Consider the following 24,785-nt stretch of genomic DNA (forward strand, 5'->3'; position numbering starts at 1 on the left):
TTGCCTATCTTAATTTTACTGGAGTCGTGTTTATTTCTTACTTGAGGGGGTTGCCTACCTTAGTTTTCCTGGAGTCGTGTTGACGTTCTTACCTGATGGGGTTATCTTACCTTGTTAAGAACCGGTCGCCAGACGACTATGAGCTAGTTAGTAGGACAGGTGAGGAATTAAAAAGTTTAGTACATTTTGCCTTTTCTTTGAACTTCAATCCTTGTTTTACTGTAAATTACTGTAAATTATTCAGCTCTTATTTCCTACCTGTTGCTTCCTGTAAGCTTACGTAATCCTGTTTATATCAAAGTCCTCCTTCATTAATTGTCCCGATTTATGCCACTATTAGCTTTTCCCGTCAGGAGAGAGAGTCTCTAATAACTGTAGCTCTCTAATCGAAGCATTTTGAGGAGTGTGGTAGCTTTTTTATGATTAAATTCTGTAATGATTATATTGACTTGTATGGATATTTACGGTGTGACCAATAGGAACATTTAAAAACCATGCTAAAATCAATATGCTTGTAATAAAATAACAATCCTCATCACAGCTGACCGACGTGACGTGTAACAAAATATTGTCAGGTGGACTGTTTTACAATTTTACAATCAGCACCGCAAACCTGAGTGTTCTCGCTCTTAGTAACTTCCCCTAGATCAGATATGCAACTGTTCTCCAAGAGTTTTGTGGCATCTGTGTCTATGCCGTTTTCTATGGGGTCTCCCAGGCCATTCACATTCCCGTTTTCTTCCGAGGCTATGCAGTTGTCCTCTTCTCCGAAGGCTCGTTTTCGCTGTTCTTCGGCCTCCTGCTCTTGAAGGGCCCGTTGTTGTCCGTAGTAAATGGCCGCTTTCTCTCGCTTAGTCTTCACCAGGATTCGGTGACCTGGACAGTCAAGGCCCTCTGTGTAACATTTGGTTTTGCAGCAAGCACGGCACATGCTGTGAACACAGCGTCCACCCTGCAGGAAAAAAAATTAAATTAAAAAGTCTTTAAAAGGCAGGAAATGATTACAAGGGTGCATCCACACGGCAGTAAAATAAGTCTTTAAACACATCAGCAACTTATCGCACACGTATCACAAATAGGTTGAATGCAGGTTAACGCCCTATCGATTGTGCTAACCAGTGCTTCAAATGATCATCCAGCATATGCCAGAGATTCGTTCTCTACCCATGCAGTCGTTGACTTGTTTTCAGCCTGTTTATATGTACGCAACATGTTGCATAGGTATTTGACTTCATTACTGTGGTGTGGAAACACTCTAAACACGCGACATTCAAAAGTCCAAATTGTAATCATGTTTAGACTTGGCCTTAGCATTCGCTAGCAACCAACATGTTATTGGCATATATGCTGGATATGCAAAGAAAATGTACCAGTATAAATTCCACAAGTGGCTTAAAACACATGACAGTAACATAATCTCGCCTAAAAGTATGAATCCCAAGAAACTAGATTTAAAACTTGGTATTTAATGACTGGATTTTTCATATGGGTTCTGTCAGACAAATATGAACAATGTGTAGCTCACTGATTTTTCAAACAGTTTACAAAATTTACAGTAAAGAATCTTGTCACTGGCAAGAAGCACTAAAAAAATAAAACTAGAAAAATTAAAGTTATAAAACAATATACTTAAACACTGAAGCTAAAGATTAAAATAAATTTTGAGACTACACAGCCTTTCACACTAAGATCGACACCTGTAAATAAAGAATCAATATAGGAAAAATGCCATGGGATAAGACTAGGGCAGCTACATGAAAGTCACCAGTAAGATACATAAATCCTGTTGTGAATATAACATTAATCATTGAGGGTAAAGTTTACATGCCATTATAATATATTATATTATATTATATTATATTCAGCACAAGGAATAATTCAGACCCTCGGTGAAAGGTGGAAAAAAAAAATGACAGGAAACAGTATCATGAAAGGCAGATGAGTCGTATGTAAAGAGGGGAGGTGATAAGGGGAAGGGGAAAGAAAATGGATGGGAGACGAGGGAACACAAAATAGGTGGAGGGGGGATTGTTGATAACCATACGGCAAGGGAGGACAACTGCCAACAAGCATAGTATCCCTTAAAATGCGTCTCTCTCTCTCTCTCCTCTCTCTTCTCTCTCTCTCACATAACTTTGATATATATATATATATATATATATATATATATATATATATATATATATATATATATATATATATATATATATATATGAGAGAGATATAATTAAGATTATTTTTACGAAGGATATGTCGGAAGCTATTTTTACGAAAAGCGTTAATGTTGCAAACTAGAGGAATAAACTTTCGAATAAACATGAGGTATGCAAGATGGAACGTATTGCATTATACCTCGCAAGCAATTTACTACGATTCACGCAAGAAGGAACGTTATAACTGAAATTCCTTTACCCAGATTTAAAAAAGGAGAAGCGGGATCCAAAAAGTCAGAAGCCAGTCGAGGGCTAATTGTGATGACATTTAAACGAAACTATTGTGACATTTGATTGTTGTAATTCGGTGCTTTAATTACGGTTACAAATGAAAAATGCCATTCACTGTGGATGAATAAAGAATAAAATAAAATAAGGAGCAAAGACTTGAAATTTTCAAGATATGAAAATGAAAAGGAATTTTCAAATAATTAATGCGTTTAATCAGAATATCTGTCAGTATCTTTCAAACATATCTTCCTTGTCCTGGACCTAATTCCAAGACTTTCAATAAAAAAAATGCTCAAGGCATGTAGCCTTCACAGTGCAATGCTTTTCTGTATCATTTGGCTTAGGCCAAAAGTTGTCTTATCAGATCAGTCACGGGAGACCCTCGGTGAAAAGGATGGAAAGTTTCTAATAACTGCAGCTCTTCTGCTGTATGTGACAATCATCCCAATACATACCAGTCTTCAGGTGCAGGTGGGCGTTGTGAGGGGTTCTGCATAAAAGTCTGCTTCAGACTGATAGCCACTGCATGCTTCGCTGATGCTGTATCTCACTGCAAGACTATTGTCGCTCTTGTTAATTTGCACATTCTTTTCAGAAGAGGGATACCAACCCTAACTCTTCCTGTACTTATGTTTCTGCGGAAGCACATGGGAAGGAATCCTATTTCCCCAGGATACAGGCTATCAAAGCTCCATGCCACTGGGATGTGCTCACAATCAGTCCCCCAGTTACTAGTAGCAAGCAGGGCCATAGTCCTGTGCGAGACACTGGCTTGGACTGCTGAGTCGTACTGAGCATGGACTGGGGTTGGTGGTGCACTGCTGCTAGTCTGTTCTGCTTGGTTGGTCATAGAGTGAAAGGTTTGGGGTTGCCTTAGCCCACGCACATCTTGATGCTTCTCTGTCCAGTGCCACAGAGAAGCTAAATACACACAAGATTGGAGAAGTTGAAACACATGGATTTTATTAAGTTGTATGTAAAGCATCAAAGCAAAGGGCTAAACTGTTTTACTGGACGAAGCATGCTTTAGGCAACAGTCGAATATAACGCCAAAAAGTGATCTGTGGAAACTGGTGAAATATGACATGCAAATGTCAGTAAAATAAATGGGGAAACATCAGGGAAGGATTACATAGAAATATCTGGTTCCTTAATATATTTGGAGACATGCTGCTTCTAATCACATTGCACTGTTGACATCACACGAGTTCCAGGCTGGAACCTCCAGCCAATATCAGAACGTTCCAGGAATCTTGTGATTAGATTTTGCTTGAAATACCAAAGCACAGCACTTCAACACAGTTCAGTATATTTCCAAACATGAAACTGGGCATACTAGCTACTAGACACTTCTCTTCATTCACCCAAAGCTTTACTAAAGCTATGTAGTTGGTGATGGGTGTGAAAAGGTGATCAACAGAGCTTATGAAAATTCTAAAAATATAATTAAAAAAAAAATACTAAAAATATACATTAACAAAAAAAACTAACAATATTACCCAAACGGGTTGAATGCCCGTTCACATGAACATGTGTTTGATCAGCTATACCCTTTGCTAGTTCATGGTGAAGTGAATATTTTTTGGTACTTCCTAAAAGAGTTTTTTTTGGCCTGAATGACCTTGTTTTGAATTGTTGGTGTATTACATTTGAATACATACAATATTATGACCTTGTTTTGAATGTTTTGGTTATTACATTTCAATATATACAATATTATGGAACATTAACTTATGTTATAAAACGTTCCAGAGATTGTTTGTCCTAGTTAGAATGTATAATTAATTGAATATTTATTCTCAGGCTTGGTCATTCTACAGAAAGAAGAAAGAGGCTGGGGTGTTTCGGATGTTTCCCAACAACCTAATGACAGTGATGAAAACAGCAATGTCTAATGCAATGATCCTAACACTCGAAACTGTCAGTGCTGTTCTTATGGATAAAGCTCTGTTGTCATCTCCAGCAAAGAAGCTAATACCTAGGTACTACACATTACTTCATTCTAAAAAACATCAATAATTCTTTTTTGCCATTTTTTATGTGGGAGGAACAGTAGGAGGGAGAGGACAAAGGTGAGGGCAAGATGAGATTGCACAGAGTGAAGTATTCTTCTAAAGGGCAAGTAACTAGGCCATGCAGGACATCAGCAACCACCCATCCAATTTTGTGCAGTCAGATGTTCCGTTTATCTACACCTAGTCATCCAGATTGAAAGGTCTGGTTAATCTGCATATTATCAATATATAATAATAACCTTCCATGCAGAGCAACCTCAGGACCCCCTTCAAGACATACACAATACAGGTGCTTGCTTTCTAAGGCATCCTTATCTGTATGTGAGTTTTGAGCCTGCCTTACATGAAAGCTAATGGGCAACAGAAGCAAAGATTCCCTACGATGAAAAATGTGTCATCAGAGCAGTTTCACCTAATGAGAACCTGCATTCAATACAATGACAACCAGCAGATCACTGGCACACAAGATCATTTCTACAAGATACAGCCTGTCATTAACATCATCACCAAGAACTACTTGATGTTTCTGAAATGCCTCAACAGAGTGTTGGTAAACTCATGGTAACTTACAATGGAACAAGGGCTGGTAGTGTGACATTATATTCATAATAAGCCTGCTAAATCAGGCTATAAATTCTTTTGTGGAACCAGTGCTGATGGCCCTCCCGCTGGGGCCCTCCAGGCAGATGCCACCAGAAACGTCAAACAAAGACTGACCACGAGGGCTGACCTCTGACATTTGTTCGCCAGAAACAATGTTTATTATTTATATTCTCGTCAGACACAGTCACCTTTGCATAATAATGCAACTGTGTACAAATGAAAAAACATTTCGACATTCAAGGCATATGTGTCATATTGTCTGTCTCCCTTGGCATGTAATACAAGGAAATTCATGTGCAAGAAAACACAATTCTCCTGGCGATTTTAATGACATGTCCAGAGTTTTGATTACTAAATTAGTATGTATATACCTAGTCAATGTATATCACTCGCCTCACTGCCTCTACACTAGTGATCCCGAAGACAACCAACACCGCGAGCACCACCTCATCCAGCAACAATGCCACAACAGCAAGCATCTGCCTACCGACCTTCACAACCCACAACCCTGAGGCCTGGTTCTTCAAAGCAGCAACGCGGAGACCATCTTCAGGTCTAGGATCTCCTCATCCCGCAATTACAACACCATCCTCGAGTTTCTGCTAGACAATGTTTTCGAGCAAATTGCAGAATGGCTTGCTGACCATCAGACCACCGTCACCTATGAAGCACTGAAGGACCAACTAAGGTTGTCCTTCAGCATGCCACCCGCCCTCAGGGCTAGCAAGTTCCTAGACAATGTAGGGCCAGCAATTAGAGACCAGTGGCTGTCGCACGTCTACAAGTAGCTGCGGTGGCTGGTGATGATCCCCGCCACAGATAGCCACCCAAAGACTTAAGTTGGACCTTGTGTGAGAGGTCATACTCACAAAATATCCTGCCAAGCATAATGCAGTTCTTGAAAATGGTCAATGGTGTCCACGTGACACACAAGTCAATGGAACCCACACAACCACCTGTAGCAGCAGCCACTCTACAGCCACAGCAGAGCGACACAGAAACAGGCAGCGAGACAGAGGGTTCCGCCACCCCATACACCGCTTAGAAGTTTCAGGAGGGAAAAAGAGCTTCGGGAAACCAAGCCGAAGTACAAACCCAAAAGAGAAGAATGTCCCAAGGTCATATACTTCTACCACTGGAGGTTTGGGAGTGAAGCCCGAAAATGTGAAACTGGTTGCTGCATGTCAAAAAGCATGCAAACGGGTCAACTAGCAAAACAATTAACAATCAGCGCTGGGAAGACAGAGGTAACTATTCTGCATATCACGGTCTTTTTTGCAGGTAGGGCAGAAAGGCTCCACGAGTTTCTTCATTACTGATAAGTCAAACAGGAGTTTCTTCATTACTGATAAGTCAAACACACTGGCGCATTCAAATCGATCATGCCAGCCAACCCACATAAACACCTCAATCACACCCCACCACTCTCCAGGTGTCCACTGCCATTGGGGCCCTGCTAAAAATATATGGGAAACTGACAAGAGATATGTCAACTCCTACACGAGTTTCCAGAAGTATTCAAGGTCGACCTGCAGCACTATCAGCATCACATAGGCATGGAGGGTCCCCCAGTCCACACCCGCCTAAGACGTTTGGCCCCAGACAAGCTCACCTACACCAAATAAGCTTTCCAGGGCATGAAATGGGCATGAATATGCCAAAATACCTCCAGCCCAGGGGCTTCTCCCCTCCACATGGTACCAAAAGCTGATGGCACATGGCATCCATGTGGCAATTACCAACGACTTAATGTTAAAAAAAGTACCTGGCGGGTATTCACTGCTGAACATCAGCAAAATTACAAGCCAGGTGGAGAGGGTCAAAATATTCACAAAGATCGACCTAATGAAGGGATATTTCCAAGGCCCAGTCATGAAAGAGAACAGAAAAGACAGCCATCATCACACCCTTTCAGCATGTACACATTCAACTGTAGCTGCTTTGGCCTTCGGTTTGCAGGGCCACCTTCAAACATCTCATGAACAAAATAATGGGCGACCTACCTTCTGCATCATAAAAAAAACATAAAAGACATCAGACAGGTCCTGCAAATTCTCAAAGAAAACAAACCAACAGTAGAATTTCTGGGCCATCAAATCGGCCCCTACAGTGTCAAGCCCCTCCCTGCGAAGATCCAAGCAATCACAGACTTCCCAAAGCTTGCAACAATCAAAGCAGTTCAGGAATTCATGGGAATGATCAACTATTACCATCAGTTCATTCCCAACCTTGCTGACATAATGAGTCCTATATACAATTGCTTGAAAGGAAAACCTAAAAATTCATGTTGGTTTGGCTTTCATAATAGCCAAAAAAGCAATCAACTCTGCTGCCACACTGATCTTTCAATTACTCCATAGGTCCCTCACCCTAACAACAGACTCAAGTAACACAGCGATGGGGCATGGTACTGAGCAGGACACAGATGATGGTCATTGGCCACTTGCATTCTTCAGTAAGAAATGATCTCCAGCACAGCAGAAATACTCCAGGTTTAATAGACATTTGCTGGTAGTCCACAGAGCCATCTGCCATGTCTGGCATATGCTAGACGGACTATATTTCATGGTGTAGACAGACCAGCAACCCCTGGTCCACACCTTCACCAAAAGCAGAGGTGGGTGGTTGGCGAGACAGCAATGGCACCTATCGTCAATAGCCAACCCTTTCCTGAAACTCCATCCACACCATCCAGATCAGGATATCACATCCTGAAATAGCATTAACGCAAGAGGATGTGGACCTCCAGTGACTTCTTCAGTGGGAAAACCCTGCCCTGATGTGGAGTGATCTAGCCATCACTGACTCGGTGATGACCATCACCTTCAAAACAAGTACCGGACTTCCTCTCCTACTTGTTATTGGTTGAGAAAGACAGCTTCTAACCTATCCCACACATAAGGCCGATCCACTTCCCAAATCCTGTGGGAGAGGTACATATGTACATCTTGTGGGGAGTGAAGGCAGACATTAAAAAGTGGGCAAACGAATGCCTCCCCTGCCAAATGTGAAAAGTAACGAGGTGCACACAGCAGAGTTCCAGTCAACACAGCGACGACTGGCCCACATCTACGTTGGCATTGTAGGTCCCCTACTCCCCTCCAAGGGGTATATAGATACCTCTAAACAATAATTGATCAGAACACTAGATGGCCTGATGTAACATCCATCAAGCAACAGACGGTGGAAAGCTGTGTGACAGCCTTCTTAATAAGCTGGGTTAGCAGATATGGAGTTCCTGAGTACATTACCAGTGATAGAGGAGCGAACTTCACATCTACCTTATGGCATGCACTAGCTGCCAATCTCAGGACAAAAATACAACACATAACAGCATACAACCAAGAAGCAAATTGCATGATACAGCGGTCTCACCGATCTTTGAAAGCAGCACTAACAGCCAAATGCCAAGATGGGTGGTGGAAAACAGAATTGGCATGGATTTTAATGGGTTTAAGAACCTCCCCACATGCAGCATTGAACACGTCACTGGCAGAAGCACTCCACAGACAGTTCTTGGCGATTCCTGCAGACGTTTTTCAAGACCCAACAGACTCAACCACCCCCCACCAACATCCGTAGAGCATTAACGCAAATAATGCCAGCAAAAATGACATGACACATCCAGAAAAGTATAGGTCCCAGAAGAACTTGCCTACTCTGTCCCACAATCACTTGCCTACTCTGTCCCCCACAAAATCTTGCAGAGAAGAGACAAAGTCTACCAAATATGAGTGGACAGAAGAACAACCTGGGTATCAATCAACAGGCTTTGCCCAGCATACCTGCCAGAAGTCAGCATGTGTGTGTGTGTGAGAGAGAGAGAGAGAGAGAGAGAGAGAGAGAGAGAGAGAGAGAGAGAGAGAGAGAGAGCCAACAACTAGGGCCCTCCGGGCAGATGCCACCATTAACATTAAACGAAGACCAGCCATGAGGGCCAACCTCTGATACAGTCACAGAAACACAGACCAGGGACAAGCTGTAGAAACATAGTTTCTGATAGTTTATTATGTTTTCTCATCAGTCACAGTCACCTATGCATAAATATGCAACTGTGTACAAATGTAAGAACATTTAAGTTTTCAAGCCATATGTATCATATTGTCTTCCTTGGCATTTACGTACAAGGAAATAGTCTTTTCTCATGAGAGAACACACTTTCTCCCAGATGTATGCCCTTCTTTTCCTCTTCAGTGTAAATCTTACATTTCTGCTCACAATTCTTAATGACATGTCCGAGTTTGGATTAATTAATTAGTGTATACTTAGTCACTGTATATCACTCACCTCGCTGCCTCTACATTATCATCAACTATCAAGAGAAGATGACCTTCATTGCCCATCCAACACAACTTCCTCCCAAAAATAGAGAAACGAATATGTGCTCTAAGGAAATCATAATCCTGGTAAAGAATATGAGAACCCCAGGAGGGTTTGTAGTGTATACCAACAACTTCGACAGCACTTGCCTTGCGGAGCATCTATGGGGCGGCAAGAATAATTGCTAGTATGTTGATACTGCAAGGGAAATGTGGATCAGAAATCCTGATTTGATGCTAACTGAAAAAAACTGAACAGCAAGAAGACAGTGAGAGGCACTATAACTAAAAAATGCTTGTGGAATGCTGACACTTACATGAAAGGATAAAACAAATTGTGTATTTGCTTCCAACAGATGCTAGCATTGAAGACAAGACAAGGATGCAAGGGAGAACACTGAAATGCCATGTTCCACGTCATCAGGTAATATAATTACAGCAAAATGAGAGGAATCAACAAGTGTGGCATGCTAACACATTTGTATTAGACTCCACTTAGGTCAAGAAATTGGTCTCTGAACATTTTTGACCACATCACTGAACAATACACCATAAATGAACTACAAGATCATTTGAGCTCGGATAAGCCCTGAGGCCTCTAAAAGTTTATCACTCCATCTCGAAGTATGTGAGGAACCACAGGATGACAAAATTCCTCAGTAACCATCAAAAAGTCCTCACAGTCTCTTCACTGCAGTAAGGGGTGGTAGGTCTTTTTCACCAAGTATAGTGAGCGAGAACATCTCAGCATATCACATGCACCAAACATGTAAGTGCTGGTTAGAAAGCAGAATTTGCATAAAAGTGGATGTGTAAAATGTGCAATGTGGCATATTGTTTGACATCAATTACTGTTTTATTCCAATTCATGATTATGGGAATGTTCAATTATTTGTCCATTAAACATATAAAAGTATTATTGCAATGTGTGGATTTTTTATAATCAAGATGAAACATACTGAATTTGAATTTGTTAATTTTACCAGGCATATTGTTTGAATTTGAATTTGTTCATTTTACCAGGCATATTGTTTTAAAGTTAAAATGAAGCATCTGGACCTGGAATAATAAATATAAGAAATAGGTAAATAAGAAGCACACCAACCATAAGATGGGTAAATACAACATACACAAATGGAGATATCTAAAGTCTGGCAACATTAATTCGGGTATAAAAAATGGGTACCTAGATATAAAATACTGTTCCACAGTAATATAAAACATGAGGAAATAATTATAAAGCACAGCAAAAGTAATTATGTAATATATAGTACAGTAGCAGTCCCCGGGTTATGTCGGCTTTGCCTCATGGCGCTGTAACAGCGCTTTTAAGTGCTATTTATTCCCATTATAATTATGATGATTCGGGTCGAGGTGATTTTCGGCTGTCTGTACTGCAAAATAAAAAAATGGTAAAAATGCATCCTCATTCGGCCAAAGAAACCATCCATGGATACTTTAGTCAAAACAGTTTCATTTACACTGAGTAATCATCCTGCAGGGGATATTTCATTACTTATATGCTTTTTAAGTGTGTAATTATAGGCGTTTTTTGGGCATGGGAAAACTTGCGTAAAGGTCAATAGATAATGAGGCTGTGTATTTCTTTGATTTACAACATACCAAGACCATTTTTGATGGCATTATTTCTGGTAGTGCCCTTTAAAGGAATAAAAACAGATGATCTTCAAGCTCTGGTGAAGGACAGGCAGAGTAGTGGATACAGATGATGTTGGGAACAAGGAGGAGGCTACAAGCAGGTAGCAAGGGCTGAGAAGAGGAGTTGCAGAGGAATCGAATCAGAATCCCAACACAGCAGGGGGAATAGAGAAAGATGGAAAAATATTAAAGGAGCCAAGTACAAGCACGATGAAAATAGTAAAATCAAACTTACAAAACGAGATAATGGGACAGTGGGTGTTACTAATCTGAAACCAGTTCTGAATGAAGAAAATATAAAAAAATGAATAATTATGGCACAATAAAGTGACCAGCAGAGAACATGAAAGCTGAAGAAGTTGAAAGGGCCCTTAAGATTAAAAATGAAAATGCCCAAAAGAACATCTGAATTAACCAATAAGGAGCTTACAGCACCAGAAGAACCAGTGATCTATTAGCTTACCAGTATGTATGTAAACCTTTCAAAGGAGGAGATCAGCAATGCTGGAAAAGAGCCTTAAAGTAGTGATATACAAAGGAAAAGGGGATTCACTGCAATGTGAAAACTAGAAAGGAATAGGACTGGTTGTGTATTTGTCAAAATACTGGGAAAGGTGCAGTAGACAATGCTGACAAAAATGTTTAAAACAGGTGTCAATTTGGCTTCGTGCCAGAGAGATCTGCAACAGAAGCAGTCTTTATGATGAGGCAACTACAGGAAAAGTACCAAGCAAAGAGCAATAGAATATACTACGTAGCTATGATTTCTGGAAATACATTTGACAGAATACTTTGAAATAATTAAATGGGAAATAGGAAGGCATGGGGTACCTAAAAGATTCATTACGCTAGTGATGTTACTCGAAAATAATGATGTATCACTAGAATTTCAGATAAATGTTGGTGCCCATCAAGGATCAGCACCGAGTCCTTTCCTGTTTACTGCTACAAAGGGAAGAAGCCAAAAAATTAAATAAATAAATAAAAGGTATTCACCGGGAGCTGCTTTGTGCAAATGACTGAGTGTTAATTAACATTAGAATCCAAGAAGTAATGGTAATGTTTAAAAGGTGGAAGAGTAGAATGGAGAAGAGTGGAAAAAAAATTAATGGAAGAAGGACAAATCTTACGGGTGACTGGAAAAATAGCAAAGGAAAAGGTACAACCAGGAAAGTGGTCGTAAGGCTACTGTGGGAGATGTAAGAGGTTAACTCTGTACTGTGTAACGAATTGTATAGATGCTGTCACACGAGGCTCTCGGGATTACAAAGTCTACATATGGCAAATGTCGAAGCGAAGCGACTTCAGAACCGTGTTGCGATAAATAGGCAGGTCAGACGAGGTAGCACATTTATGTTACCTTGGGGAACCACTAGCCTGTGAAGCAGGAGTTAATTAAGTAGTATCGATGAAATGGAGAGAAATAGCTTGACTACTGGTAGGTGAAAATATCCAGTTGGTAGAAAGAAGATCGCTGGGATGGCCAAGAACGAGGTGGATAGACATAACTGTCAGAGATCTTGAAGAAGAAATCCAGAACCTAGAGGAAGCGAGGGAAATTGCTCAAGATAGAGGCAGATGGAGAGGAGCTGTATCAGCCTTATGCCACTGGCCAATGGCGGGGAGATTAAGTAAAGTAAAAGTACGAAAGAGCAGACTTACAAAAGGTATGTAAGGCCTGTAGTCCTCTCTGCAGAAGCATGGGCAATGACTAGGAATATGGAAGAGATTTTGACAAGATACGACTATGGAATGTCAGAATTCATGGCCAGAATAAGGCAGATAGTATTGCGAATGATGAATTGTTGGAGATAAGGCATCATGATGCTGGAAATCATGAAAAAAAGATTGATAGGAGTTCGTGCTATAAGAGCACAGAACATAAAAAAGTAACTAAAAGTCCAAGGGCTTAACTACAAACTTGAAATCCCCTTCTCGGATTTACCCTTTGATTACTTTGGATATCCTTACTTCCATTTTTTTTGGCTGATGGGTCATCTCAGGTACCATATTAATTGCCATGTGCTAAGCAGTGCTCCAATAACCCAATTTCTCAAATACTGGGTATGCACATTTCTTCCCAGATTTGAAGACTACTTCCCCTCCTTTGCTTGATCACTTGCTTTACATTTTCCTTCTTTGAAAAAGTCCAGAATCTCATCTGTTGTCAAAGCTCTCTGGGACGAAACTGCTTTTGAGCTAAAAGGGCCTATCTAGTGCCTACCAATTTCCAGTAACTTTACTGGATACAAGGAAGCACTAATCGAATTCATCTTGTGTAAAGCAATAATATGATTCATCGTACTTTTCAGTCAACATAAACAGCATTTGAAGATGGAGACTGCTTTGAAATTATTGCAAAAACACGATAACCCTCGGAAACAGACTATTACATAATCCCACCTGAAAAATTGATAAGAAAAATTATAAAATATACTAAATGTACCGATTTTATGTTGATGCACACCACAAACTTTAAGAAATATGCATATCATAGATAATCCTGCATTTAACTGTGCCAATACCGTCGAACGTGTCACCGTTGGCAGATACACATCTACGTATGTCCCTAATTAAACTGGTTCAAGGTAATATTCTTTCCAGTTGTTTTCTGAATGAGTTCTGACATACATCACAATTGATAACGTGAAATCGAAGTATTGTATCTAAGTAACCAGACTTCCCTTAGCAATATACCACTGAAAGTTCGAAAACACGCAGGAAGAGAGGAACACAGATAACAGATAAACATGGATATAATTAAAAAATATACTGGAAAAAGAAACTGTGACAATGAGCTAAAAAGATGTTCAAGTTTGATAACGTAGAACAAAACTATAGACAAGTCTATCTGTTCAAGACAATTACGACAAAAAAAAAAAAAAAAAAAAAAAAACGCGAATAAGTGTAGAAGTTGAGCTTCCAGAAACTACAAGAGGAGGAGGAGGAGGATGATATTGATGAATGGAGAAACTATGGTAGAAACACCACAAAACCACTTGCTAAAGGACCAAATAATCCAACTTACGAACTGTAAAACACCACGGACTTGACCGGCATTGCCATTCTGCTTACAACTGTAAACACTGGGACTAGTGTTCTTGTAAAACATGAGTCATTCTACCTAATCAGCCATGGCGAACAAACGCTCCATCAAACGACCAAAAAAAACAAAAGATCAAAGACTGGCGAAGCGTCACACCTGCCACTTCCATGAAGCACTGTTTTCAGAGTATATATAATAACAATTCTTACCGAGTAAATGAGGTATCAAGGTGCAGGATAGGAAAGAGAGGGAAGATCACAGGGGAGACCTGGACGGGCGGTGGAATAGAGACAGGAAGAAAGGGTCGGCCTGTAAACAAACCATTGTTTGGTTAAGGACAACAGCAACATCACAAAAGCTATAGTATCGTCGCTCCTCTTACTCTGACCAAACACTACAGACCTAAACTCAAAGGCGGATTAATTCCCTCCCCTAATTTACTGGGTAAGAGGGAACAATGGAAAACACTTTCACTCACACATACCGGAGAGAGAGAGAGAGAGAGAGAATTCTTTATACATTACTTTGTTTGTTTTTATGCCGTTTTTACGTTGCATGGAACCAGTGGTTATTCAGCAGCGGGACCAACGGCTTCACGTGACTTCCGAACTACGTCGAGGGTGAACTTCTATCACCAGAAATACACATCTCTAACCCCACAGTGGAATGCCCGAGAATCGAACTCGTGGCCACCGAGGTGGTAAGCCAACAGCGCACCGACCACGCCACTGGGGCGCTATGTATACGTTAGTAATTTATTTCTTGGACGAATTTATCAATAAAGAACTTCGTGCCTGCTATATGTTACAGTCGACGGCTACTTTCTTGCCACTTGTAATTTACATATACACTACTCGTTTCAGAATTCACTGATAAAAATCTTCCCGGGCTTCAAAAGGGCAAAAAAAGGAGAGAGGAAAAATTGAAAGGCATTACCTTCGGGTTCTTGCAGACGCACTTCTCGTACGCGTCGTTTCCCTGATCAAAATTCTTGTTGGGGTTCCGGGCCATCTTTTTCTTCTTCTTCTTGGAAAGGTTCCCTTCTCCGCTGTCTTCCACGATGGGCCTTTTCACCACTTCGTTCCCGGCTGAAGTATCACTGATGACGAAGGAAAAAATATATACGTGGATTTTCATTCTTTTAAGTCATAATAATAATAATAATAATAATAATAATAATAATGTAGGGAAAAACTCTCTATCGCGGGTGTATATATAATGTTCTAAAGGGTCCACAATAATACAAAGTGTTAAAGAGTCCGTGTATAATTTTTAAGACTTTACAAAAAACTTTCGAACCCTTCCCCTTCGTTCATCTTCAGTAGAAAAAGCATGAACCCAGGGAAGGGTTCGAAAGCTTTTTGTATAGTCTTAAAAATTATACACGGACTCTTAACACTTTTATTATTGTGGACCCTTTAGAACAAATAATTAATAATAATAATAATAACAATAATAATAATAATAATAATAATAACTAATAATAATAATAATAATAATAATAATAATAATAATGTATTCCAACCATAGTACTACTCCCAAATTGTCGCACCCAAGAGAGCAGGACCAACGAAACCAAGTAAGAGGACTCACGACAGATATTCCTTGCTTTTGCAAAGGGTTTGCTCCCCACGAGCTGCACGGAAAGGAAGAAAGAAACGAGGAAAGAAAAGGAAGGAAGGAAAGAGGAGCCTCATTTCTCACCTGTCCATGGTGGTCACTTCGTCTTGCTGTTGTTTCTTTTCCTGCGCTCGTTTCTGGCTGTCCTGGATTTTCTTGAGGTGCTCCTCGGGGGGTATGCGGACGTACGGTTGACAGATCCAGGGGGGATACGGAAGCTGAGCCTGCTCGCTCCCTGTTCATTTGAACGGTAAGAAAAAAAAATTTTGGAATAAAGAAAAAACATTTGGAATATCATTATTTGCGTTTATTTTCCGAAAGCGGAATGAATTTCAAGAGTTTGGGAAGCAAAGGATGTCCCCCTTTTATTGAACCTGTTTAATTACCTTAAAGGTGTTAATGTAGCGATTAAATAGAAAAATTTGCCCAGTAATTCAGTCATTTTAATGAACAGATGAAATCGATAATGACTTCGAGCTGTTCACTTGTGGTTTGTATGTTAATATTATGGTCTCTCTCTCTCTCTCTCTCTCTCTCTCTCTCTCTCTCTCTCTCTCTCCTGAAAGTGGAATTATGCTTAGTAATGCTTAATAACCTTGCTCTTTGTTAATTTCGTGTTTATTTATTTACCATTTTGCTTTCATGTAAAATTCAAAGCTCATTGATGTACTGATTATTTACTTATTATATATATGTATATTTACTTTAAAGTATAATTTACTACTTTGCCCCATTTTAGTCTGGTTCCTAATGTATTGATTTCTCTCTCTCTCTCTCTCTCTCTCTCTCTCTCTCTCTCTCTCTCTCTCTCTCTTATATATATATTTATAATATTTTATTAATTATTATATATATATCTATATAGAATATTATTATTATATATAATATATACTATATATTATAATAATATATATATATATATATAGAATATATGCCACAAAAGAAAAATAAACGAAGGAGGATCTGCGAGACCTTTCGACGTTGAACGTCCTTTACTGAGCAGAAACTGACATAAATGAGACAAAAGACAATACAAGAAGATTCGTATAACTGACAGATAGGGATTATAAAGAGATTAGTACCTAGAATTATATCTTTGACCTCAAAGATATAATTACTGACTTAAATAAAAATCAGCTGCCTTAGAGTTATCTTTGTTGTAATGTATGTCTGACATGTATTGTGAATATGGTTTTGTTTACCAAGTTCTGAATAGCTGTCACCTATAATCCTTTAATTGTCTTGTCCTTGTATCTGAGATGATTGTCTTAAACCTTTAATTGCACCCATTGTTTATGCTTGTTTGGGAAGGTTTCTCATCTTCCAGGTGTGTGGATTCTAGGTACTAATCTCTTTATAATCCCTATCTGTCAGTTATACGAATCTTCTTGTATTGTCTTTTGCCTCATTTATGTCAGTTTCTGCTCAGTAAAGGACGTTTGATGTCGAAAGGTCTCGCAGATCCTCCTTCGTTTATTTTTCCTTCGTGGCATATATCTTTATTTATGGATTTATCACGTTCCTAACTTAAGTGATTCAGTTATACATTATATATATAATATATATAATATATATATATCTATATATATATTATATATACATACATACATATATATATATTACATGCGCAAATAAATAATATATATACATATATAAACGATATAAAATCCAATAAAATTTTATAGTTTCACAACAACAAACAAAAAATAACCATAAGTTAAATTTGAACTCAATAGCAGGCGAAAGGACATTTGAAGAGTTCGATGTATAATATATATAACATTATATATATATCTATATATATATAGATATATACATACATACATATATATACATACATTACAATGATATATATATTACAGAGCAAATATAATATATATACATATATAAAACGATATAAAAATCCGATAAAATTTTATAGTTTCACAACAACAAAAAATACCACCATTAATTAAATTTGAACTCAATAGCAGGCGGAAGACATTTGAAGAGTTCGATGTATAAATATATATATATATATATATATATATATATATATATATATATATATATATATATATATATTAAATATAAATTCCTAATTTTCCCACATTCAAATTACAGCAGTATATCTAATGCTGGCTTCACTTTTCCTGATCTACGTTGCTTTCTCGCGCTCAGTACTATTACCCTAACCCATTCTTTCTTTATGTGACGGTATGCGAAAATTATTTTCAGAAAGACCTTAACCAAATATCTTAAAATGGTCTTTAGTTACCATTACTCTTCCCAGTTATCCCCCAAATCTTACTTCATGTGAGGGAGGTCCCAAGATTTATTTTTCTCTCTTCATAATTGCCTATAAAGTTGAACGCTTCGTTCGATCTGCTGATCCAAAGCAATAATTTTGAGGTCATCTTATGGCATGAGCCTGAATAAATTTTATGAACTTGCTAGCTCGGAAATACACAGAATGGCGCAAATATATATTCAGTCTGTGAACATATAATCATACATTTGTTAGAAAAGCAACGTCTACCTAACTTTCAAAATCTGAAAATAAATCTAGTGAAATGTGTTTGAAGTCATTTTACCGCTGACTCTGCATAAATGTGGATTTCTCAGGATATATAATAAATGCTCTAAATGTTCTGGTATTCAGGAATTCCAGTCGTCCTTCAGGCGAGGGCGCATTTCGGAGACAAAAATACTTAAAAATATCCAGTGACCATGCTGACTGAGGAGTAATAAGATTGGGCGGTCTGATGAACAAAGGAAGTGCCGGTTTTAATATTCCACTTCGTTTACCGACTCTTATGAGAAGCCTTCACAGAATGACTTCAAGTGGGCACGAAAACAATTTCTCAAGGGCGCAACAATTTTTAAGGAAGGTGGGGTGGTTTATTTCTCCTTTATGTATATTCATGTGAATGTAGAAGTTGCAAGCGATGAAGAAAATGACCTTATCATACACATCTCTTGCATATTCATGTGCCATACATTTTTAATAATAATAATAATAATAATAATAATTAACCCTACAACGAGACAATACATATCAAAGTACCTCTTCACCTTGAGACTCGTAAACACATTTCTGCAAATATTGCGGAACCTAATAAAGAACCGAACATTTAATTTGTATATAAATGCGAACTTTGCTAACATTTAATAATAACAACAGTATCGTGGTAAGAGCACTTCTCAAAGCAGTATTGTTAAATATCATGACAATTAGGCCTTAGAGCATCACTGACCTTATAATCTTTATTTTCCTTATAATTTGTTCTTCTCCTGCAGGTACGCTACTTGTATCTGCTTGAGATATAATGAACCTCTTAGAATATCGTCTTTTATTTGTATAAAATTCATGTCTTGCTTAGTCTACTTTCAGCATGATTACAAGTAGTATATTAATAAAAAAACTGAAGGCTGTAGTTATGTTTGGTCAGTGTAATTATTTACATGTGGCCAGCTGATACATTGAATATCTTCCTTTATTTTAACTGTATGTTGGGCTATGTTTTTGTTAGGCTATTGTTTAGCTTATAACCTCCTTGACCTTCATATGAAGGTATGTCTATGAAGGGATGACGCTCATTTGAGCATCAGTGGTGTTCCTAAGGTTGGTCTCTGCAATGCCTGAAGGGTAAGAGCTGGCTTTTATTTTATTTGTTACAAGATAGGTCTCATGGTTTCTATGGTTGAGGTTTGAGAGAAACTCCAACTTCTGTCGCCATATTATTGGTCTATTTTTGTATGTGCATGGTTTCTGGGAGGTGAAAGTGCTGGGTAGTGAGGAAGCTGGTTTAGATGAGTTTTATAGGTTGTTTGAGGGATGCGTTGACTGATGCTGTACAGACAATGCTGACGGCTTTTGGCAGCCAATCGGTGGGAGAAACTTTGCATCTTTCACTAAATTTTTGGCCGCATTTGTCCTGCGTTTAGGCCAGGTACCGAGATAGGCTGCAGCAACAAGGTATGACGAATTTGTAGAACTTGCTAACTCCATCATAAGCTCACTAAGTCATGTATGTTGCTGATTGCAACTAATGAAGAATGTTCCCTCCTGATCCTAACAGCGTAAGCCATTTGAGACTTGTGCCAGACACATCTATATAATTTTGACGGCAACTATCAAAAGGTTATTCAAACCGTTACACTACTGTGTAAAGCTTTTTAGGTCGTCCATGTTGGGGGGGGAAGCGGGGAGTCAAGCAATCAGGTGCAGAGTCAATGATTTTTGTGGCACTTATTTAACTCCATCTGTTCAAGTGACAGTTAACATAACAGCCAATTAGCTTAGCATTGAGTATACCCACTATGACCCTACTACCCCCATATAATAAGCTTGTACCCTCCACTTTGCTCATCTCTGGTGGTCGGTCAGAGTCCAAGGGTACATACAGGACTCCTGACAAATTTGACAACCTTGGGGTAAGGGGTCACTGGGGGTAAGGGTAGGGGGTGGCATAGGGCAAGATATGAATACCCAGGAGAACGTGAGGTATGTCAAGTAAGTGAGGTATGTTAAGTAAATAAGTAAAAGTCGACATTTCCTAATCTCCCTGTTCCTTCATCTCTTTTGGCCACGTTTTCCACTACAAGCCTTGACCAAATATTAAAAAAAAATATACGAAATAAAAAAATACGAAAACAACTTATACAACTATAAATGTGACGATTTAGGAGAACACTTTTTCAAATGATACAAAAGCAGACTTCCGCGAAATGCGCACTCCAAAAAATATTAGAAATTGGAGAAGACAGAAAGAAGGTCGTGTTGGTATTACCAGTACGCGAAGCAACAATACACGAGAGCTGCTGCTTCTTACCTGGTTCAGGCAACCACGGCTTGTCTCTGGTGTGGTAGGGCATCATCCTCTCCCTAAGGGCCTCCACCACCACCACCATCTCCTCGGCCGTCGAAGTCTTCGACAGCCGGTACCTCAGGTCGAAGTTTTCCGACATGCAGAAACTGCGGAAAGAAAGAAAATAGAAGAGGAAGTTATATTATACGGTATAGTTAGCCATTAATGCTGCAATTTATTAGTATTAGGGGTTAAAGAAGGGTGAAGGAGAGAGGGTCTTTCCCTACTCAGTGACTAACTAACTAAGACGACCAAGCCATTCTCAAATCGTTGCTGAATTTAGTAAGATACGGATGAAAATTACATCCGGGAAAACTACCGCTCGGTTGGTAGTTTCTACTGGGTAAAAACACTTAATTGTGAATTCTTCAGTTCTGACAAGTAGGGCAGCTACAACACATAGAGAATAACAAGAAAAGGAAATAAAAAGTTCGAGCATTAGCTGAGCAAAAAAAAAAAAAAAAAAAAAAAAAAAAAAAAAACACCGGTGTCAGATAACTGTTACTTTAGAGTACAGTCACATCGTCTGGGGCCGTTGCACCCGGCCTCACCGCCCGGGTACCGGGTCCTACTAACGAGTTGGTAAAAAAATTATGCTATTTCGAAAAAACGCTTTCAGACATTCAGAACCTGGGAAAGGAGAGAAGAGAAGTAAGCAAGTTACAGTATATGGTATAGTTAGCCATTAATGCTACAATATTCGTCCAAAGTATTCGATTTCGAAAAGTAGCTAAAGAGAGAGAGAAACAAAATGGGGCCTTAAAGGGAGATCAGGATCTAGGTACGCTTATGTTAGTTAACCAAAACCAAAGGTCCTCACCAGGCTTCCTACTCCCTTTCACGCATTAAGGCAAGGGCTTGCGATGGCATAAGGCACCCTTATTCTAAACTACCCACGAATCAAGATTTGTGATTCATCACACAGTAAAAATAGCACATACAGTGTGTCCATAAAGTCCCAGTACCATTACAAGTATTGGTTTAATTGTAATGGTACCGGGACTTTATGGACACCCTGTATAGTGACACTTAAAAAAAAATTTATTATAAAGAAACTTTAGCCCAATTATAACCGATAAAGTGAGGGACCCGAAAATATGACTCCATCAAGAGAACGCCCATCTATATATAATGTCCCTTTGATGACCTATAAAACTCAAGAGATACGGCCCATTCGCCGTCCTGAAACCATCGATAAAGTACCTTATTGCCATCACTAACTCGCAATATCGCAGCCACACGCTCTTCCCGCACACAAAGACACTTTACCAGTGATGGAGGAGCTTGAAGGCATGTCCCCTGGCATAACTGGTGGGGCAGGGGTACTGGATGGCTAGATGGAGGTATTCGAGGGCCATTTCCCAAACCGGCGGCTGTCGGTCGTTGTAAATGGCCGGATTGTAGAGGTTGCCCTCGGCGCTCATCACTCCGTCCACGCCGGTCTCGGCCAGGCAGCGTTTCACGTCCTTGAAGAACTGGATGTTGCCGTTAGCAAGCACGGGTATTTTCACCGCGTCTCTGAAATAATAATAATAATAATAATAACAAAACAATCTAGTAGCACGAGTCTTCAAAATGAGCAACAAATCCACAGTTATGTAAATGTACATATATTCAAATTTAAAACTCCAAAAAGGATAGCTTTCGGGAATCTGTTCGGTTCCCCTTATCTGAGAGATTGATAAGGGGAACCGAAAAGATTCCCGAAAACTATCCTTAAAGTTTAAATTTAAATATACGTATGTACATTTACATAACTGTGGATTTGTTTCTCCAATAATAATAATAATTATAATAAGACAAAGAATAACTATAGCCAAGGAAGAGTTATTGAAAGTTCATTAACATTCCTCGACAAAGTTAAGTATAACTTAGTTAACCAGACCACTGAAAGAGCTGATTAACAGTTCTCCTAGGGCTGGACCGAAGGATCACATATTTTTTAAGCGGCCAGGAACCAACTGGTTTCGTAGCAACAGGACCGACAGCTTACTGTGGGATCCGAAGCACATTATATCGAGAAATGAATTTCTCACCAGAAATAAATTCCTCTGATTCCACGTTGGCCAAGCGGAGAATCGAACTCCGGACCACCAGATTGGTAGGCGAGCACGAAAACCACTCGTCCAACGAGGAACTATTGATCTGCTTAAAAAAAAAAAAAAAAAAAAAAAAACCTAATCCATGAGGCCTTGAATCTATAGCACAGATTTTCACACTTAACATGTTAACACACACGTACATATGTGTAGGAGCAATTTACTTGCAAATAGTAAAAGAACCAAACAGCGTGCTTACACCAATTTACTGTTCACACGGCCTCCAAAGAACATTCTTATACACAAGCAATAATATCTTTCCGTATCAATTACGACGCGCAGGAAAATCTCTCGTTCGTTGGGTTTATGCGCATCAAACCCCCTCCCCCCTTTAATAGGAAGGCTTTGGGGCAGGAAATAACGTTGGACATCATAAATGTCCAAAGCAATGAGAGGAAAAACTTGACAAGCTTAAATAAATAACTTCGTGGAAAAAGTACAAGTTCATAGCTGAAACTGGCTATTTCTTTTTTCACTTTATTGTATGAGAGAGAGAGAGAGAGAGAGAGAGAGAGAGAGAGAGAGAGAGAATGTCACACGACAAACAACGGTAGAACAAAACACAGGGCCATTCAATGGTGAGTGCATTATCAATAATTTCCCGTCAGTGTCACTTCGATCTGGGCCACTAATGCTAGGGGCAATATTCCCAAATGGTAAACAGAAGCATATTCGACATCATTTGTGGAAAATTCACGAGCAGTCTACTACTACTTCATCTGATGGGAAATTTTGATAGATGAACACATTCATATCAACCATTTACAAAGGGGTCCGTACATAATATCTGTACATTTTTCTACACCAGTTTTTCAAAGTGGCTCAATGATATTGCCATCTAAAACGGAATATTTGAAAAATTCTAGCTTATTACGTACTTTTGTAAACTGCATCGTTTCAAGACAAATAACGAATACTAATATAGCTAGGAACTTCATCACAATCATCAACATATTTGTAAAAGAATGGTTACTGTCACAGCAAAAAGACAAAATAACTAGGCAAGGAAATCCACATATATATATATATATATATATATATATATATATATATATATATATATATATATATATATATATATATATATATATATATATATATAAGGAATATTAAGTCACCAATGAACATATTTTCCCGTCAATTCATTCGAATAGAAAAAGAAGAGTGGATAGTCCGTGGTGAGTTGCCTCAAAGTGTTCCTTTGCCCCCTACCCTTTTGTTTCGTGAAAATGGTATGGCAACACCGCAATGAAGCCTATTTGTCTTGTAATGACTGACGTGAATGGTCGAGCTATTGGTATGCCAATGCTCATATTTTCTAAACACTGCTGTAGACAATATGGTAATGGCATACGAATAATAGTTCACATTACAAATGAAATGAGTTTTTGTTAAATAATTAGAAAAATAGTATAGTAAAGAGTAATAAAAATAACTTGTAAGATTTTCGCTCCTGGTGAGCTTAAGTTTAATAATAAACAGGTTAGCGAGAAGACTGGAGATAATTTCTTCTTTTTATTACACCTACGTTTCGGGAATCCTTTCCCATCTTCAGGGCTAAAAATAGAATTAATTTTTACAATATCAAAAAGTATGCTAAAATAAGCTAATAATTATAAGAAATATAGTTTTGTCATTAGCTAAAAGAAAAAGAAAAATTAACTATTGCAAGTTAGATATTGGAAGCTTGCTGATATACTAAGAAGGATGCCCTTCAAGACAAAGTTCAGCCCCGATAGGAAGGTGGGTGAGACAGGGCCTAAAAAATATAGTGTAAAAAATGATGGATATTAATGTCTAATCCTTAGATTTTGAGGTCACTGTGATGCACAGACACACCCGTGATGTAGTTCAAGTCCAAGTTCAGCCCCAATATGAACGGGGTGAGTAGTGGTGAAATATAAAATGTCAAAAATACTGGGCAATGTAACTGAAGCAACTATCTTAACAGGAAAGGGAGAGAGAAAAAGAAGAAGAGGCGAGAGAGAGAGAGAGAGAGAGATTGATTTATCAGTTGTTAATCAGTTTTCCCGGGCAGCACAGGGTTGTTCAATTATTATCTGTATAACTTAATATATATATATATATATATATATATATAGATATATAATATATATATATATATATATA

At 38.7% G+C, this 24,785-nt stretch overlaps 1 protein-coding gene across 1 annotated transcript in view; it reads right to left on the minus strand.

Annotated features, from left to right (window-relative positions):
- Window positions 1-498: 498 nt before the first annotated feature.
- Window positions 499-24,785, minus strand: part of LOC135222693 (tRNA-dihydrouridine(16/17) synthase [NAD(P)(+)]-like) — a 160,163-nt gene continuing 135,876 nt past the window's right edge. The window contains 5 exon segments of the mRNA XM_064260877.1: window positions 499-952; window positions 15,023-15,185; window positions 15,791-15,941; window positions 20,521-20,663; window positions 21,826-22,074. Coding sequence (XP_064116947.1) covers window positions 572-952; window positions 15,023-15,185; window positions 15,791-15,941; window positions 20,521-20,663; window positions 21,826-22,074 — 1,087 coding nt within the window. The 3' untranslated portion in view covers window positions 499-571.

The sequence above is a fragment of the Macrobrachium nipponense genome, chromosome 8 (genome assembly GCF_015104395.2).
Source record: "Macrobrachium nipponense isolate FS-2020 chromosome 8, ASM1510439v2, whole genome shotgun sequence".
Taxonomy (NCBI): Eukaryota; Metazoa; Arthropoda; class Malacostraca; order Decapoda; family Palaemonidae; genus Macrobrachium; species Macrobrachium nipponense.